Source organism: Euprymna scolopes, chromosome 4, assembly GCF_053919585.1.
Source record: "Euprymna scolopes isolate OS-2025 chromosome 4, ASM5391958v1, whole genome shotgun sequence".
Taxonomy (NCBI): Eukaryota; Metazoa; Mollusca; class Cephalopoda; order Sepiida; family Sepiolidae; genus Euprymna; species Euprymna scolopes.
This window is the reverse complement of record NC_136485.1, coordinates 15,096,108-15,114,982: the sequence shown is the minus strand read 5'-3', so window position 1 is coordinate 15,114,982 and position 18,875 is coordinate 15,096,108. Positions and strand designations below refer to the sequence as shown.

The 18,875-nt window shown below is 30.4% G+C and overlaps 1 protein-coding gene across 5 annotated transcripts in view; it reads left to right on the top strand.

Moving 5' to 3' along the window:
* The window catches only part of LOC145266716 (activated Cdc42 kinase-like), a 386,827-nt gene that overhangs the window by 140,277 nt on the left and 227,675 nt on the right, over nucleotides 1–18,875 (top strand). For all 5 annotated transcript variants that reach the window (XM_080122649.1, XM_080122646.1, XM_080122648.1 and 2 more), the window contains exon 2: nucleotides 5,443–5,756. In XM_080122649.1, coding sequence (XP_079978775.1) covers nucleotides 5,532–5,756 — 225 coding nt within the window. In that variant the 5' untranslated portion in view covers nucleotides 5,443–5,531. The remainder of the gene's footprint in view (nucleotides 1–5,442; nucleotides 5,757–18,875) is intronic.

Sequence of the window (18,875 nt, the reverse complement as noted above, 5' to 3'; positions counted from 1 at the left end):
ATTTTCTTTTTTTTACATTTTCTTTTTTTTTACATTTTCTTTTTTTTTTACATTTTCTTTTTTTTTTACATTTTCTTTTTTTTACATTTTCTTTTTTTTTACATTTTCTTTTTTTTACATTTTCTTTTTTTTTACATTTTCTTTTTTTTTACATTTTCTTTTTTTTTTACATTTTCTTTTTTTTTACATTTTCTTTTTTTTACATTTTCTTTTTTTTTACATTTTCTTTTTTTTTACATTTTCTTTTTTTTACATTTTCTTTTTTTTTACATTTTCTTTTTTTTTACATTTTCTTTTTTTTTACATTTTCTTTTTTTTTTACATTTTCTTTTTTTCACATTTTCTTTTTTTTTACATTTTCTTTTTTTTTACATTTTCTTTTTTTTTACATTTTCTTTTTTTTACATTTTCTTTTTTTTTACATTTTCTTTTTTTTTACATTTTCTTTTTTTTTACATTTTCTTTTTTTTTACATTTTCTTTTTTTTTTACATTTTCTTTTTTTACATTTTCTTTTTTTTACATTTTCTTTTTTTTACATTTTCTTTTTTTTTTACATTTTCTTTTTTTTTTACATTTTCTTTTTTTTTTTTACATTTTCTTTTTTTTTACATTTTCTTTTTTTTTTACATTTTCTTTTTTTTTACATTTTCTTTTTTTTTACATTTTCTTTTTTTTTACATTTTCTTTTTTTTTTACATTTTCTTTTTTTTTACATTTTCTTTTTTTTTACATTTTCTTTTTTTTTTTTACATTTTCTTTTTTTTTTACATTTTCTTTTTTTTTTTTTTTTTTACATGTTTTTTTTCTTACTAGCCTTCACCTCAAACAAGGCATATTGTCACTACTTATTGGGACCATACCTAAAAAAGATTAAAATGTTGGTGTACATTGAATTTGAATATCAGTACAGTTTGGGAAGCAGGTAGCAGGAAGGCAATTCCAAAGTCATTCTAGGGAAGAAGCTATTAGAGTAGAAAACTTTCTGATGTTCAGAGACCCCAACAGTGAAGAGGTGCGATTTTGTTGCTAAGCAGGTTTGTTGGGGATATGTACGTCGAGGAGGTACAAGTGCAATGAGTTCATCAGAGTACATTTCATTACTTGTAAAACAAGCACAGGGATGCAACATTGCGGTGATGGGACAGGGGATGGAGCCTAGTTGACAAAGTGGGACATATTAGATTGGCGACCCTTTTTTTGGACCCTATCCAATTTTTATTTATTTGAGGATAATCAGATGATCCAATCATCACAGGTTTAGTGTCTATAGGAACTAAATGTCTTAAAATTTATTTCTGATTAAAACGATTCAGAATTTGATTATCTCAACTCCAAGTTTTTGATTTGTGTTACATTGACGTCACTCGGCTTTGCCACGCCCTCAAATATGACGAGAATCATTGACTACCACTTTTGTAAGAGAACTATTTCAGGATGAAACTAAAATGACTACTCTTTTATTAAATATGCAGACATTCCATTTTCACTTGCCATGTCTCCTCCGCTATCATTTAATTAGAATTAATAGACAAGAATTCCAAATCGCATCTAATCCAAACACTCTGCTTTGAAAGAGGCCACCATTAATGAAGAGAAAAATTATGCCCCCTCTGACTCTTAAGTGTCCAAAAATCTCTACAAGAGGCTTTGTCTGCCTGTCATGCTCCAGTTTGTAACAGCATTTTTATTACTGAATGCATGACACGTCAAATGGGCACATCTTTAAAATATTTAATTTTTGGCTTTTAACTAATTACTAGCAGGGCTATCCGGCATTGGTCGGGATAAAAATGTTGCATAATTTCTATCCTTCTCTCTCTTTCTTCTTCACACAGCCAATTCTTCTCTTGATACATGCGCACACATAACTTGGAAAATAACTTTGAAAAAAAAAATCAGTTACTTTCCTTTACATGATAACATTAAAAAATGTGTGTAGGTCTTGATAATATTAAGTGATATAAATGCCTATTTGACCCCAAATAATGAAGATTTTTTTTTTCCTTTTTTCTGTTTTTGCTAATTTTTGGATATTATACATCCAAAGCAACATCAATTAAGAAAAATAGAAACTTTATGGGTCTTTGGTTAGTAGTTACAGTTAGGAATTTTAGCTGGATGAATGCCCTTTATATAATAGATGATAAAAACTGGACTCCTTTTCATTATATTGTTTGATGTCGGTTTTATATGTTTAAGTTTACCATGTTCCGGTCCTTATACTCTACGACCTTCTTCAGATTTTTTTTTTTTTTCACGATAATCTTTAAATTGAATCCTTTATTTAATCCACTCGAATAGACGATTTTTCTAAAATTAAACATTTTTTTTTTTAACGTGGTCTTTTAATTTCTTATCAGTTATTTTTTTTTAAATGTGTGCACTGGAGTATACAAGGGAACGTTATAACAATAAATGAAACTAGGGAATCAAAGTGAATCCAGCAGCATCACCACCATCTTGTATGCTGGCATGTGTTGGACTGCTCTCAGAAATTGATTTCCAAAGTAACCTATCTCTGGTCAGGTCTTTATTTATTCCTCTTTCTTTCGATTAAATAGTTAAACAGGGTTTTTATTTTTTGTTTTTTTTTTTAACCAAGAAGGAAAGTTTTTAATCTGATCTTGTGAAAGATTTTGTTCAGCGGATAATGTATATATTTTTTTGGCATTATTTCTGATTTCAAATTGCATAAATTCATTATATAGGCACATATCAAGACCACCGAGTTCTAAAAATTATATCACACCTTCAACCAATACTTTGATAACATGCAAAAAACTATCGGTAGATGTTCTCTGGATCTTTCCTCTTCAGTAGTTTTAGCTTGTGGTAATCGTCCGCATAGATGTAAATTTGAACAAATTGTAAATGAACATTCTGGAATATCTTGTGATATTTCATTCTTCATGAACTATTCATCTAATCAAGTGTTGGATGAGGACTACAATTTTTTTAATTTTTTTTTTTTTTTATTTAGCAAAAACTTTTAATCCAAATCAATTCACAAAAAAAATTGTTTATGGAAATTATCTCAGACAAGGCATGAAGTCACTTGATATAAGAAGCTGAAGAAAAAATACTGTTTCAATGTCACAAACTAGCCAACATGGATAGATTCCAACCCAGAAAACAGCAATTTTTCCCTCTTTGTCAGAAACCTCACTCATGGAATGTGAGGACTAATAGATAAAATAAGGGATGTGAGAATTACAAGACTCCTGAAAGTAAACTGAAGTTCTACTTTTCTACTTTCCTCTAAGAAAATTGACAAATTTGTTGAAGACAATGCATTAAAGATTCTTAAAGAACATATAAGCAGTTTATATATATATATACATAGGAAAAAAATACTTTCCGTCGACAATAGCTAATTGGTTCTTTTATAATAAATACGAAATCTGCATAAATTAAAATATATTAAAACATTTTACAACCAGACAACGCCAGGTGGCTTGCTAGTGTATATATATATATATATATATATATATATATATATATATATATATATATATATATATATAATATTAAATTTAAAATCATTTGAACTTATTTATTGGCTTATGTGATTTTCCTCAGAATATATTATGACTTGTATGAAGCAATTTATAAATTAGTGAACCTTTCACTAAGCTGTTTTTAATTCTTAAGTTGTTTGTTTCTGTTACAGCTTTTGTCTCGCATTGATTAATGAGACAGCAATTGATCTTCAATTCAAACGAACGCTTTTAACCATCCGACAAGTTTCTTTCAAAACTTATTTACTTTTTATACATTTCCATTATAACACAACTGAAATTGGACTATTTACATCACTTAGACCTAGGAATGTGAAATTGAGTAGGAATAAGTCTTTTATAGATTTTCTATATATAAAGATTTTGTTTTGTTTAATATTCCACTGCAGCATGTACAACAATAAAAAATATTTAGAAATTTTGAATAAACAAACTGTTTGGAAATCACGTTAAGATGCAAATATTTGATTTAAAAAATTGATTTAAAATTTTTTTTCATTTTTAATCTTGAAATATTTCTTATAAATTTCGGATAGTAAATATCTATCACTAGAAAAGGAAAAGGTTTTTTTTTTTTTTTTTTTTTTTAAGTAACCTGTATGTGTGTCCTCAAGTTGTATGAAGAATGTGTGCTGGTATTGTCACATGCAGAACTGTTAAAAAGAACTCTTCACTATGAGCTTTTTGGGTATATGGTCACTGTAATTGTGACAGAATTGTCAAAAGCTCTTAGAAGCATCTTTAATAAAATTAAAACTTTTGAATAAACAAACAAACTGTTTTGAAACCACGTTAATATGCAAATTTTTAATTAAAAATTCATTTGATGTTTGTTTTTTTTTGTTTTTCTTTTGTTGTTTTTTTACACTTGAAATGTCAGGGATTTGGAGTTGTAAAAGTCAGTGACACAGAAGTATCTAAATTCTAACATTCGAGCTTATTTTGATAAATTTTATTGACATTTTAAAATTCTCTAATGAGGGTTCAACTCCACAGCATAAACATTTTTATAAATCCATAACTTCAGTCATGTGAACTGTACTTTCCATTTTCACCAAAACAGTTTTTGATTGTTCCGAAGTATTTTGGAGTTGAAGGGTCTCAGTATTTTGAATCTAACAGCGACGAATCGAATATTCCATCAAATTAAGCATATATATATATATATATATATATATATTTTTTTTTTTTTTTTTAAATATATATATATTTTTTTTTAAATAAAAATAAAAACTTAATATTATCATGTTTCGACTGATGTAAGCTCCAGACATTTTCAGATGGATCTTTGTCGAACTCAGCAAATTTGTCAAATTTTGAACTAAACTATTTAATCTACAAGAAGGGTAGTTTGTGCTTGTTCCATCAATTATGGACACATGGCGGAACGGATAAAAGTGTAAAGTACAATTTCTGACACTCTTCTGGAGGTTGAAGGTTCAATTTTTACTATAGGCAATATTAAGAATAAAATAAGAACTGTTTAAGACTTCTATACAGTCATGGTTGACAGAACAAGAACAATCTATCCATGTGGATTAAATAATGCATTTAGTTAAAACTGCCACATAAATCCTAGAGTTTAACAAGATGCCCCTTAAAGGTTGGAGATTACATTAGTTGAAATGATTAAAAATGAGAATAGTCATTCAAATTATCAATCCTCATCTCAAGATTTTGAAACAAATTTAATATCATTTTTATGCTTTTGCAAGATGAATTAAGAATTGTGATTGAAGTGCATAAATTTCTTTTGATAAAATGCTTAAAAAACACCTATTAATCATGCCTAGAAAATCTGTTGTGAATAGTTTTCTATTTCAGGAATTGATTTTAGAAATTTTTAATGTAGAACTAATTTATTTGTGAAAGAAAAATGTTATTCCTTTAATATGAAATGGAAATTTTTTTTTCTTTTTCAGATTTCCCATGAGTTTGTAATAAGACCATTGACTGAGCAGCACTGGTGCTCGCATCATAAAATAGCAACCAAACACAAAGTCCATTGACAATGGCCGCCATGAACAAGGAACTTCATAATTTCCTTGTTGAGGCAGAGCTTGAACATTATTATAGTGCCCTCAAGAATGAACTCAAAATCTCTGCCTTGGCTCACCTGAAATATGTCAAAGACGAAGACCTTATGAATGTTGGCATGACCAAACCTGAAATGCGTAGGCTAAAGAAATATTACAAAAAAGAAGTTCCCCATGGAACAATCGGAAAAATAAAGAAGGTAAGCGCTTTCACACTGAATCTTCTCAATATTTATTCCGACTCTTTGGACACGGCTTCCTTTTAACTAGAACCATTTATCAGACAAAACTACATCCATTTTCTCTTCCAGCTTCTGTTCATTATTTGGTAAAAATATGACATTTAATTTATGAAGATGTAGGAAATGTGCTTGTCAAATTAACGACCATTTAATATGTATTGAGTTCTTGTTGGAAATGTTGGGTCCATTTTTCTATCTGGGTTATATGACTTTGGCGCCAGTGATGAATATAAAGTAAGTTTAATCTTGCATGTACAAACTCTGTTATTCTGAAGATGTCGTGTGCATCTTGACAATAGATCTGACTCTCTGGTATTAAAGCTGAAGGTGCTAAGATTGGAGTTAGCTCTGCATTTCAGCTTCCTGTGGTAGTGCAGCCACATTGTATGAAGATCTTGTTGGATGAACAGATGTATGTTGATCCATCTCTGTTGGTCAACTGACTGAGGAAGACTTGAATTGATTCTTTCCAGCTGACTACAATATGGTTGTCTTCAAGTCTAACATAAACAAGTTTTTGATGAGCTGTTCCATATAAGTTAACAAATTTACCAAATTTCCATTACTAACGATTACTATATTGTCCAATTTCTACTGTACACTCTTTAACCCTTGTCCTCGAGTGGCCTCTTGGCCTTGATAAGTGGTGATGCCTATGTAAAAAAAAAACAAAAAAAACTTATGCAAAGGGCAGAATTTCATGGAGAAAATTGTTTTGTACTGCTGCCATGGTCAACATGTAATCCATGTCTAATATGGAAAATATACATTAAACGACAATTACAATATGGATATTAAAAAAATATTAATCTCATAATAAATATATTAAACTTTATTGGAATCATGTGTTTAAAAAAAATTAAATAAAAAAAAAACGAAGTCAAATTAAATTATTTAATCAGCTCTTAAACATCTATAAAAAATCTCATGAAGTGAAAATCTCTACAAAAGTCATTTTAATTTAGAAATAAGACACCTACTAAATTTCATAAATGTTTTTAGACCATTGCATTGTAGTTTTGTGGAAAATAAAATCATTTTTTTTTTTTTTTTCAAACCTAAAATCAACTTGTGAAATTAAAAATTCTGCTTGGAATGATGAAAAGACCTTAAAACGACACACATTTACAGAGGAAAAGTGTTGAATATTAATATGGTTTGCACTTTCCAAAGGTATTAACCCAATGGTGCTTACATTAATTACAACATCTCGAGGAAAAATCTTTGACTGGAAATCACAAAAGAATTATGTAAAAGTCAATTATAATTAAAATGTGTCAGATTTTGCAACTGAAAATATTTGATAGAAATCCATTTTAAAATCATAGTTCACAAACTATTTTTAGTCAGCCCTTGCAAGTTCTGACATGTTTTAATTATCAACTTCTACCCTTTTCTATGTTATCAAGTAAAAATGGTTAGCATAACTTTATTTTTATTACTGATTGAAATATATATTTTAGGTTGGTGCAAAAGTAATGTTCTTATATATATATATATATATATATATATATAGTGTAACGTCAAAAAACCCAACATTTTTGCACTAACTTTATATATATATATATATATATATATATATATATATATATATATATATATATAGGGTGCATCTGGTGTTTGAGAACATTTCTTACATTTTTAAGGATAATAAATATACTGACAATGACACATCTGTAATTAAATATAACAGCATAAGCTTATTTAATATTCTTATTTGAAAAGAAATCTCCCTCCACTTCAATAACAGCTTCTATTCAAGACCTAAACAGGCACGTATAAGATAGTCTTCATCGATGTTGTCCATTACATCTCTTTCTCATCCATGCCCCACACGTAATAATCCAATGGATTTAGGTCTGAAGAGCTTGGAGGCCTAAAGTTAGTCAAAGCTCTTTTTGTCTTAAAAAACACAAACAAAGCAGGTTTTGTTCAGCAGGATGTTTCAGTTTGTTCAAAAGTTTCTTGGATCTCGCTAAACGATTTTCTTTGGTCTCAGACATAAACTGGCCTCTCTTCATCACATAGGTCTTGTATCAAAGATTCTCATGGATAGTCCTTTGAATTGTGGCTTCAGAGACCTCAAGATCTTTTTCAGTTGACCTCATTGACTTCTGACGACTCTTGTCAATGATATTCTAAACTTGTTGAATAAACTTATGTGTTCTTATGCTGTCAGAGCGTTGCTGGTGCATTTTACGTTTAGCAACAGGAAGAATTTGGCCATCATCATCTAATTCTTTGGGAACTTTAAAAACAAAGAATCGGGTGACTTTAAGAAATTGTGCTATTTGCAAATTGCTGTGTTCTGCCATTATTGCAATTACACCAGCATTTCTTTTCATTTCTTGTGTTAGTTTATTATCTCCCATGATTGATTGTCTGTAAAAATGTCTGTATATATATATATATATATATATATATATGTGATCTTGTCTGTCTCTATCAAACTCCTCTGTCAATTTTTAATCTACAGACTCGAAATTTGATATATAGAGAATTCAGATCTGTAGAAAAAATTTGATTTGGTTTTTAGTTGGTAAAAATAACTATTAAGAGGTCAAAATCGATAAAATTAGAACTTGTCAGGTTTAAGCCGACTTAAAATGCTTCTCTAAACATGTGCAAATATACATTTATATGTTATCAATTTATTTTTAGTTTTTATATCCATCTGTTCGTGGCTCAGATGGTAACGAATAAGGCTGGAGAGCTGTATGTTTTGGTTTCGATTCTAGCTGGTAGCACCCAATTTGAATCTTTTTTTTTACTTTTGAAATCAATGGAATATTGGTTCTAAAATAATAAATATGAAATCTGCACAAATTAAAATATCGTATTTATGCATATTTTATAACTGGGCCACACTGGGTGGCCACTATACATTGAGTACAATATAATAATAGAGAATGAACTCTATTATAATAAATATGTAATCTACATAATTAAAATACAGAAGAACCACACGATATGGCATTAAAAATTAGAAACAAAATACAATACAGCATATAATACACATGTATATAATCAAATAACATAAATAACACCATAAGTTGGGACAAATAATGTAACCAGGATCTTAAAAGAAACACATATTCCACATCGTAACCTGAAAAAATTGTATTCTAGGGCCACTGTATTCCAGGGTTTTACTGCATATTTAAGCATATTTTATGACCAGGCAACAACGGACTGCCTGCCATTGTGTGTGTGTGTGTTAGAAGTTTTCCAACCTTTTAAGACTATATAAAAAGCAAAAAAAAAAATCCTTTAGCCTCAAATCTTTCATTGGAAAACTCCTTTATTTGTAAATTAATTAGTTTTTGCACTGACTGTATTCATTTGCTTCCAAGAATTTATGCTAGTCTTAATATTATTGTAAGGATCATCAGCTGTTTACCATGTAAAACTGTTTCAAGGATAATTTCAATCATCAGAAGTATACTCCACTCATTTCGAACATCTGGCATTAATCAAAAAATTTGACACCAATTAGTTACATTGCTGACGAGTGTTAATGACATGCAACTGTAGCATCACATTAAGATTAATACACTTTATTCTAAGTGGGATATATATATATATATATATATATATATATATATATATCTTTTTTTTTTATTATGCTAAAGCTAAGTTGATCAATGTTTGTTTCTCTAAAGCTATTTTTCTTGTATATTTTATTCATAATAAATGCATGTTAAAATATTTAGTTTTTAGATCGAGCTGTATTTGAAAAAAGAAACTTGCATTTTAATTGGTGTAATTGGCCATGATTTGTAATTTAACTCGCTAAGTAATCCATTTCTAAAGTTTTCAATGTTGTCTGACCTGCTTCTATCTTATACAAGACTTATCACTTGCTTTCATCATCTCTCTGATTATTATGAAAGTAAGAAAAGTATCTCCAACCATCAATATCCATGACCAATAACGCTCTACTTGAGAATTCTTCCTTCAAACTCCTTGGCTTAACATTTGCGGACAATATGAACATTGAGGACACTGAAGGCTGCTGCAAAGAAGGTGGGTTGGCTCTATCAAGCTAAAAGACTACTAACACCGGAGAGTATCCTGTACCTCTACAAGGCCACCATTCGTCCATGCATGGAGTATTGTTGCCACATCTGGGCATCTACCACTAACCTCTCCCTCTTGGATAAGATTCAAAAAAGTTTTCTATCTAATAGATCCCACTTTGTCAACTAAACTCTAACCCCTGTCCCATCACTGCAATGTTGCATCTCTGTGCCTGTTTTACAAATATTTTAATGGAATATGTTCTGATGAACTTGTCGTTGCACTTGTGCCCCCTCAATGTACATATCCCCGACAAACCCACTTAGCAACAAAATCTCACCCCTTCATTGTTAATGTCCCTAAATGCCAGAAAGCTTTCTACTCTTATAGTTTCTTTCCCTCGAACAACTAGACTTTGGAATTCTCTTCCTACTACCTGCTTCCCTGTCTGTACTGATATGCAGAAGTTTAAATGTAATGTCAACCAACTTCTTGTTAATCTTTACTAGGCATGGTTCCAAATAGTTGTCCCTCGTGTTCAAGTAGCGATATGCCTTGTTAGGGGTGAACATGAGAAAAAAAAAAAAAAAAAAAAGTATAAAATTTCTACATTGTAATAGTTTCTTATAAACAAAGGGAAAATATCACTGAATGCTATTTAACTTGTACTTTTCAAAGTAAGGAAGAAAGGATGAAAAGAAACAGACCAAGTTTGGGTTTTGTCTTTTTATTTCAAAATTTCCATTTGTTTCTAATAGAGAAAAAGTGAATTTACAATGTGAGCTGAACTCAATGGGTGACTCAACAGGTCACATATTTTCTTGTATGAAAAAATATTTGGAAACAATTTTTGCCATTTATGGGTTAATGACATCGTTTTAATTAACACCTAAATTAATAACAAAAAAAATGAGCGTATCAGTTTATTAGAACCTTTTTTTCAAATATGAAACATTTTTATAGAGAAAAGCATTCTTTTATTTTTCCTTGTTTTACTTCAAACTTCAATATTTTCTTTGGGTAATTAAAATGGCAGACGACTTGTTATGTAAGGAGTTTGCTGACAACTAAATCACTAGAAGGGGGTATTACATTATTGTGATGACTCAGAGTATTCACTGCAACATATATATTATAAATAAACGAGTAAAAAGAAAGGGAGAATGGAGTTAAAAAAGAAAATAAATTTATTGTAAGTAAATGTAACAAAAGCTATTTTACAGAATGATCTAAGGGAGATAATACAGGTTTTTGTTCTAGCAATACACCAACACCATAAGTTAAAAATACTTATGTAACATTCAAAGATATGTTTTCTTTAGTCAATATCAAGATTCAGAAAAATCTATATTTACCAAGATGCTGTCTGTTGTGGTTTGTTTAAAGAATGGTTTAGTAGGCTTGGCATTCAATGTGCTTATTTACGACCAGGTTTCATTCATTTCTCGTTATTTGGCCAGAGTTAGGTTCTAGCAAGAAGGTCACTCCAACTTCGCGGCCCTTTCAATTTGGTGTATGAATCAATAACTGGTTTTACAAACACATACTCCTCTATTCATATTAATCGCTGGAGAATGTTCCAGAATCTAATAATTTAGAACACTTAGTTTTTTGGAACCTTCTGAAACCAACGAAAAAGAATATTTTTTTCAGTTATATTTTAAGTCCCCGGAAACGATTAAAAAGACGTTTTCATTTCCTAATATTAAAGTAATATTTTTATGTTATCTTTTATATTATTTTAATTTATATTTTATTTTTGTATTATATTTTATATTTCATTTTATTATAAGAGAGCTACATGCTCAGTCCGTTAAATCCAAAGTAGCTGAGCAGTGGCTTGGTTCCCACCAGTTTTGGCAAATAGCAAACAGGATCCTGAACATAAGTGTGCGTTCTATCCCAACCATCATCAATGGACCCGAGGTCATCTCGTCAGAATCAGACAAGGCCAAACTATTTGCCAAGAACTTTGTAGCTAATTCTACCCTGTGCGACGAAGGCCATCAACTCCCCGTATTTCCTCCTATAACAGACAACACGCTATGCAACATACAAATATCTGTGCGTGAGGCCGCCAAGCTAATCAAGAACCTTGACTCCAGTAAAGCAACTGGTCCTGACGGTATTCCAATTATAGTGTTAAAAAAATTACAACCAGAACTTGCCCCCATACTTACCAAATTGTTTAAGCGTTGCCTTAAGAAGTGCTTCCCAGCACCCTGGAAAACCTCATCAGTATGCCCTGTATTTAAGAATTCAGGTGATAAGTCCTCTCCCTCTCAGTACAGACCAATAAGTCTCCTGTGTGTCATGAGTAAGTTGCTGGAATCCACAATAAATAGAGAAGTAGTCAACCACCTCAGCAGAAATAACCTTCTTAGCGACACACAATATGGTTTCCGTTCTGCTAGATCTACAGCAGATGTGCTAACGGTTATATCTCGTAGGATTAGCAAATCTCTCGACAAAGGCTTAATTTCTAGAGCAATTGTTCTTGACATATCAAAGGCCTTCGATAAGGTTTGGCATAAAGGCCTACTACACAAGATTTCCAGCTACGGTGTAACTGGAAATGTTTTCTCGATCACTAAATCATTTCTCTTTGATAGGCTCATAAGAGTAGTGGTTGATGGACAGAAATCAGAGGCCCACAGTATTAATGCTGGAATCCCTCAGGGGTCCATACTGGGCCCAACTCTCTTCCTGATCTACATCAATGATCTCCCAAAACACATACTAAAATCATTCGTTGACATCTATGCTGATGACACGACTATCTATGGCAACACATCAAAGGCCGTAAATGATGTTCTCTCTGATTTTCTCTCCTCTGATCTTGAGCGCGTGGTACATTGGGGGAAGAGGTGGCTGGTTACCTTTAATGCATCTAAAACCAAGCTCCTATCTCTACATCATAAACGCTCTGATCCCCATCTGGCATCAATTGAAATGGATGGCTCTCATCTAAGGGAGGTCCCATGTTTTGATAAGCTTATGGGTTTGACCTTTACTCCTGATCTGAAATGGAACACATACATCAAGTCTGTGGTCAAGGACGCTGGGAAAATGGTGGGATCCTTCTACTGCTCCAGAAGATATCTCACTAATGATGCAATTCTCTATCTATATAAAAGCCAAGTACGTCCAAGAATGGAGTACTGCTGCCACATCTGGGCAGGAGCTGCTAAAAACAGCCTATCCTGCCTTGACAGAGTACAAAATAGACTTTGTGGCTTAGTGGGGGATGCCCTTTTCTCTTCCCTGCAACCTCTTTCCCACAGAAGAGATGTAGCAAGCCTATCTTTGTTCTATTGTTATTTCCATGGCAAGTGCTCGTCTGAGCTCCAATCTCTATTCCCCCCTTGCCAATCTTTTTAAAAAAAAACACCCGACTAGCTGAAACCACAGTCAATAATTTTCCGCACTCCTTATCTGTGCCTAAATCAAAACGTAGATTCCAAGCTTCTTTCTTAGAACTGCACGCCTGTGGAACTCTGTTCCACTTGCCTGTTTCCCTCCCGACTTCAACCTAGATGTCTTCAAGTCCAACACAAACAAATTCCTGATAAACCGCCCTCTTAAGTAATGACACTTTATCAATTCTCCAATACTATTGCTACACTATCCCATTGATTACTGTACACACAATAACCCTTATCCCCGAGTGACCTGTGGGCCTTGATAAGTGGTGAACTCCATGTAAAAAAAAAAAATAATAATAATATTTCAAGTATTATTATATTATAATATTTAATTATATTAATAAATATTTTCATTATATATTATTTATTAATCATTATTTTTGGTTAATTATATTATTTTGTGTAAGAAATCGTAATTTCTTCATATTTTAAGAGGAAAAGATGTCCTCATATGACACGTTTTTTAGATTTCATTCCTGATTTGATGTTAAAAACTGTACATTTTGAGAAGGAATCTGGTGCAGATGAATCTGAAGCAAATATCTAAAGATTAATAATCCTCAAAGAAAATGAGTTCTTATTTGCTTTTGTACTTTAGTCGAGGAGGAAATGGTTTCATCTTTGCTCTTTAAGTCTTCAACGTAATTGCTCGTCTGCTGATTGATGAATTGCTTACTCATAATTGCGTCTCATTATCCAATCCTCGTGGCTGACTGATAACTGCTGAACTGAGAAGAACGCTGTTCAAGAAAGTTCAGCAAGAATTCCGATTCTCACAGTGAAACGTAGAAATCATGAAAAGGTTGCAGACATGTTGCAATGGATTTGACCAGTTGAGTTCGTGGACGAATTTTCAAAAGGTTTGGAAAGTTCCTTTTTATTATATCTTGTATAAAGTAAAAGAAAAGACATGCCTATATCTATAGTTTGACGTCTTATGAATTTTCTGGTGAAAGGAAGAAATGGTCGGGGTGGATTAACCTTCTTTCAATGTTATTGTTGTTTGTGATCTATTTGGCTCCAATATAATGCGAGGAAAATATTAAATGTAAATTGCAAAAGCTGTTAAAGAATTTGTGGTAGGACAATAATAAAAAAAAATTTATTTAAAAATTAAAAACTAAAGTTGACTATACTCTTAACGGTAGACTATAACTGATAAATGTTAATCTTTTATGCATAATTTATAAAAAAATTTGCTTGACTTTATGGTTTTGTTATAGATGATCACTACGTTAAATTTATGTGTAGCTGTGAATAAAATAAAAAAAAAAATTTTATACTTCAGAGCGTGAAAGCAGTTAAGTTGTTCATGTAAAAAAAAAAAAAAGTGAATATTTTTATGGAGGTGGGAGCATAAATTAATATGGGAATTTCTTTGATTTGATTTAAAAACTGTCATTAGTTCTCTTACACAACAAATTTATGCGATTTGCTAATTTCATATTTCATATTTATTCTTTTCGTTATAGCCAGTTAAAGTTTTTCATAATTTTCCATGTGACTGCTACCGGAACTGGCAAAATAGTCTCTTTGCTTTTTTTGTTATTCAGTATCTGTATTTTGAAAGCACTATTGAAAGGTATACAATAAAAAATAACAAAATTATAAAAATAAGTTTTCTTATTTGAAATTTTATTATAAATATATTTTAATTCTTTAAAAACAAATGATTGGAAAAAGGTGTTTTCACTAAAACTTAAAAAAAAAAAAAAAAAAAAAATGAGTACATGCATAGATTTAAAAAAAAAAAAAAAAAAAAAATGAGTACATGCATAGATTTAGACGTGAAAAAAAAAAGTGAAAGCACTATTTTGGTTCATCACCGGTTCTGGTAGCAACCACACTGAAAATTAGGAAAGACTTTAGCCGACTATAACCGTTTTTTTTTTTTCTTCCTGTTTTATATGAAAATGCTGGGGTCTGTGCTCATACCGGATAACCATAGAGAGCAAATAATTCAATAGTTAAAATTTAGAGCCATGAGTTCTTTAGGTTATTTTACTTTCCAGGGCAACACATGGACACAGATGCACTAGTATATGTGTGTGCATATATATTAGTGTGAGTGTTTACATCTGTTATCTTTTTCTTTCTTCTCTAATATCCATGAAAAGGATAAATTCCTTGAAATAATAAAAAATTACTGTTAATAGCTGTTGTTGCTGAAGAAGTGACCCAATTGAACTATCCTATCTTTGAAGAAAAACCAAAATAAAAAAAGATGAAATATCTTTTAAAAAATAACAATTGTGAAATCCATTATTATTTTTCTAATAACTTTGTCTGATTTTTTGTTTAACAATTATTGCTGCTAACAATGTTAGAATAATCCTGTATCCATCATGTTTCTATCCTAATTTATAAAATTTGAATGCCAAAACTTTCATAATTGAAGAGATGTTGTAACCATTTTTACCAAATATGTTTAGAAAGGTCATGTTTATTTTTTCCTTTGTTGGTCAAAACTGCAATAAATTCTTTCTTTGCTGCTAAACCTTTATTTACGTTGCTTGTGTAGTTTTCCATGGTTGGGTTATTCATAATCTTTTCTCAACCATTTTTCTCTCCGCGCATTTAAAATGTCATTCGTTGTAGTTAAAAACGTTGCAGAAAATGTTAAATCCAACTCTTCATTTTATTCAGATGCCAGAAAGCTTTCTACTCTCAAAATTTCTTCCCTTGAACAGCTAGACTTTGGAATTCCCTTTCTGCTACCTGCTTCTCTGACTGTACCGATATATGCAGAAGTTTAAATGTAACATAAAACATCTTGTTAATCTTCCTAGGTCTGGTCCCAAATAGTAGTCCCTTATGTCCAAGTGACGATATGCCTTGTTAGGGATTAACGTGAGGGGGGGGGGGACAAATAACTTTGTTGTATTAATGTTGGAAATTCACTCGAGATTGTTCAATTGGTAAAGAACTATTTTAAAGTAAATTCTACTTGTTGCTTGCAGGGTTCAATCTTTGTTGAAGTAAGGTAGAGAAAATAAATTGATAATTTTAAGAGTGAACACAATGACAGATTTAATGAAGAATATAAATTTAAACCTTCATTCTGTTTTAATTTGCTAATCCCTTATTTTAGCATGCAAAGTGTGTGTGTGTGTGGGGGGTAAACAGCAGAAAACACCAAAAATTGTCAAGAGATTCAAACTTTGAAGTAAATTATGTATTATGTGCTCTGTTGACTTTTTTTTTTTTTTTTTTGGTGTGTGTGTGGGTGGGGGGGGGGTAAAATAATTGCCAGTTTTTTTTGTTTTTTTTCAACTGTTTACTTTAAAATTACATTTAAAAGCAGCAATATCTTTTAAAAATAAAAATGTGTAAATCCAGTTTAAAGTTTCGTGTAAAAAAAAAAAAAAAAAGATAAAATACTTTGATTTAAATCTAGAGTTTCTTGCTTATGATTTTAAAGTTTAAATAAACTTTAAAATCATAAGCAAGAAACTCGAGATTTAAATCAAAGTATTTTATTGTTTTTTAAATATTAAAAAAAATAAAATTGCACAAAAGTTTAAATTTATTGGTTATCTTGCTTCCTGTTTATATTTTTTAGGGCGATTCTATCATAACCATAATAAAAAAAAATTATTTTTGCATAAAAAAATATGAAAGGAGCACATACACTGAAAAATAGACATATTTAATATTTGACCAAGTTGAAGCATGATCACATTAACACACCAGTTCTTGTTTGATCATTGAAGTTAAGCAACGTAAAGCCTCATCAATGCCAAATGGGTGACCATTTAAGAATACCAGATGCTGTATGTAGGAGTACATTGACACTATTCTGAAAAAAACTGCACGTCATCATCTCCCCTGATTGGGATTTACATGCAACTGGGAACCGGTTGTGAATTTAACATGCTCTTGACACTTCCTCCTTTGAGGGAAACTGGTTCAACCTGCTTGAATACCTGGTATTTTTTTATTTTAGCAAAGCTGCCATTAATATTGCAACAGGCATAATTTTTTTATATACCATACTCTTCTTTGCTAAAATGTAAATAGTTATATTTTGGAGACTTATTATTTATTATTCCAATAAAATAATAGTGACTAAATATTTATATAATATTTTTATAGCATCCTCTGTTTCATAGACTGAGGCAATTCTTTAATTTTTTTTTCTTGCTCAGAGCACACTTTTTTAGACATGGATTCTCCACATAAAAAAAAAATGTTTTGACTAACTTTGCCCTTGTGGGGAAGCAATTAAATAAAAGAGCAAATTAATTTTAATCTTTTTTTTTTTTTTTAATCAGTCTATATTCTTATTTTGTAATCACAAAAAGTAATGGGTATTTAGCAGAGAAGAAAATGAAATGAGCCAAAACAAGTAAATGTTACCAAAGACAAAATAAATTACTCTTATACATACCTGGATAAGTTTTGTGTATTTTAACAGAATTTTAAGTGTTTATTCAGTTCAAAAGACAAGTGGAAAAATTAACAAAATACTAATAGAAATCCACCATATAAGTTTTACTGTGATACTTCGTGACAGTTATATAATGAATTTCTATCATTATTTTGTTAATTTTTTCACTTTTGAACCATTATGAACACTCCGAAGACAGCATGCTTTCATCGGCTATCTTGATTGCCTGTTTAACATGCCTACTCGACACTACTTGTCTTTCAAATTGAATAAATGCTTAAAATTCCATTAAAATATACAAAACTTATCCAGGTATGTAGAAGAGTAATTTATCTTGCCTTTGGTAACATTTATTTATTATGTATTTGAATTTTTGGCTCATTTCCTTGTTGTTGTCTTCTTTACTATATACCCAATACAATATTAATCTTAAATAAAAAGGTAAATTTAAATCGTATTATCCTAAAACTTCTATAAAACTGGGCAAACTTTACCCTCGTAGAAAGGCAAGTAAATAGAATTCAGTTTTTTTTTGTTTTTTTGTTTTTAAACCGTTTTTTTGTTTCTTTATGTAACTTTTGAAAAAAATAATTATAAAGGAATATTTAAAATTATTTCAAATCTTAAATTATTATTGAATGTTTCAAACAGTGAATTCCTTTTTAGGACTCATATGTTCGACTGTCGCCTAAAAGCTGCAACTGGCAAACAAACATTTTGACTTAACTCCAAATATCTCATGACATGCCAGGAATTACCACCACCATAGCATATAAGAGGAAGAAAAAAAAAAATCCAAAACAAAAGAACTGTCCAATTTACTATTCGAAAATTTGAAAGAAAAATTTTTTTTTTTTTTTTTAATAAATAGCAATATTTATTTAAAACAATTTCACACTCGTCTAGTCTTTCTAACCATTAAATCTTAATTTATTATCGAGTGTTTCAAGCAGTGAATTCCTTTCTATTCATTTCAGTTGTATTATCCTAAAATTTATCTATAAAACTGAGTTGTGTAAGGAAATTCGATTCTGTTGTATATTTTTACGTAATTTAACTAATGAAAGTGGATTCATATTTTCAATCCTCTCATAATATTCATCATTCAACTGTGAAACCATCAATCAAATTAACTTCCCTACTCGAGTGGCTTTTATTCTTGATAATTTCATGACTCATCAGTTTAAAAGAATTTAATAAAATTCTTTATTATTTTGAGTTGTAGTCGCTGAATTCTTCTGA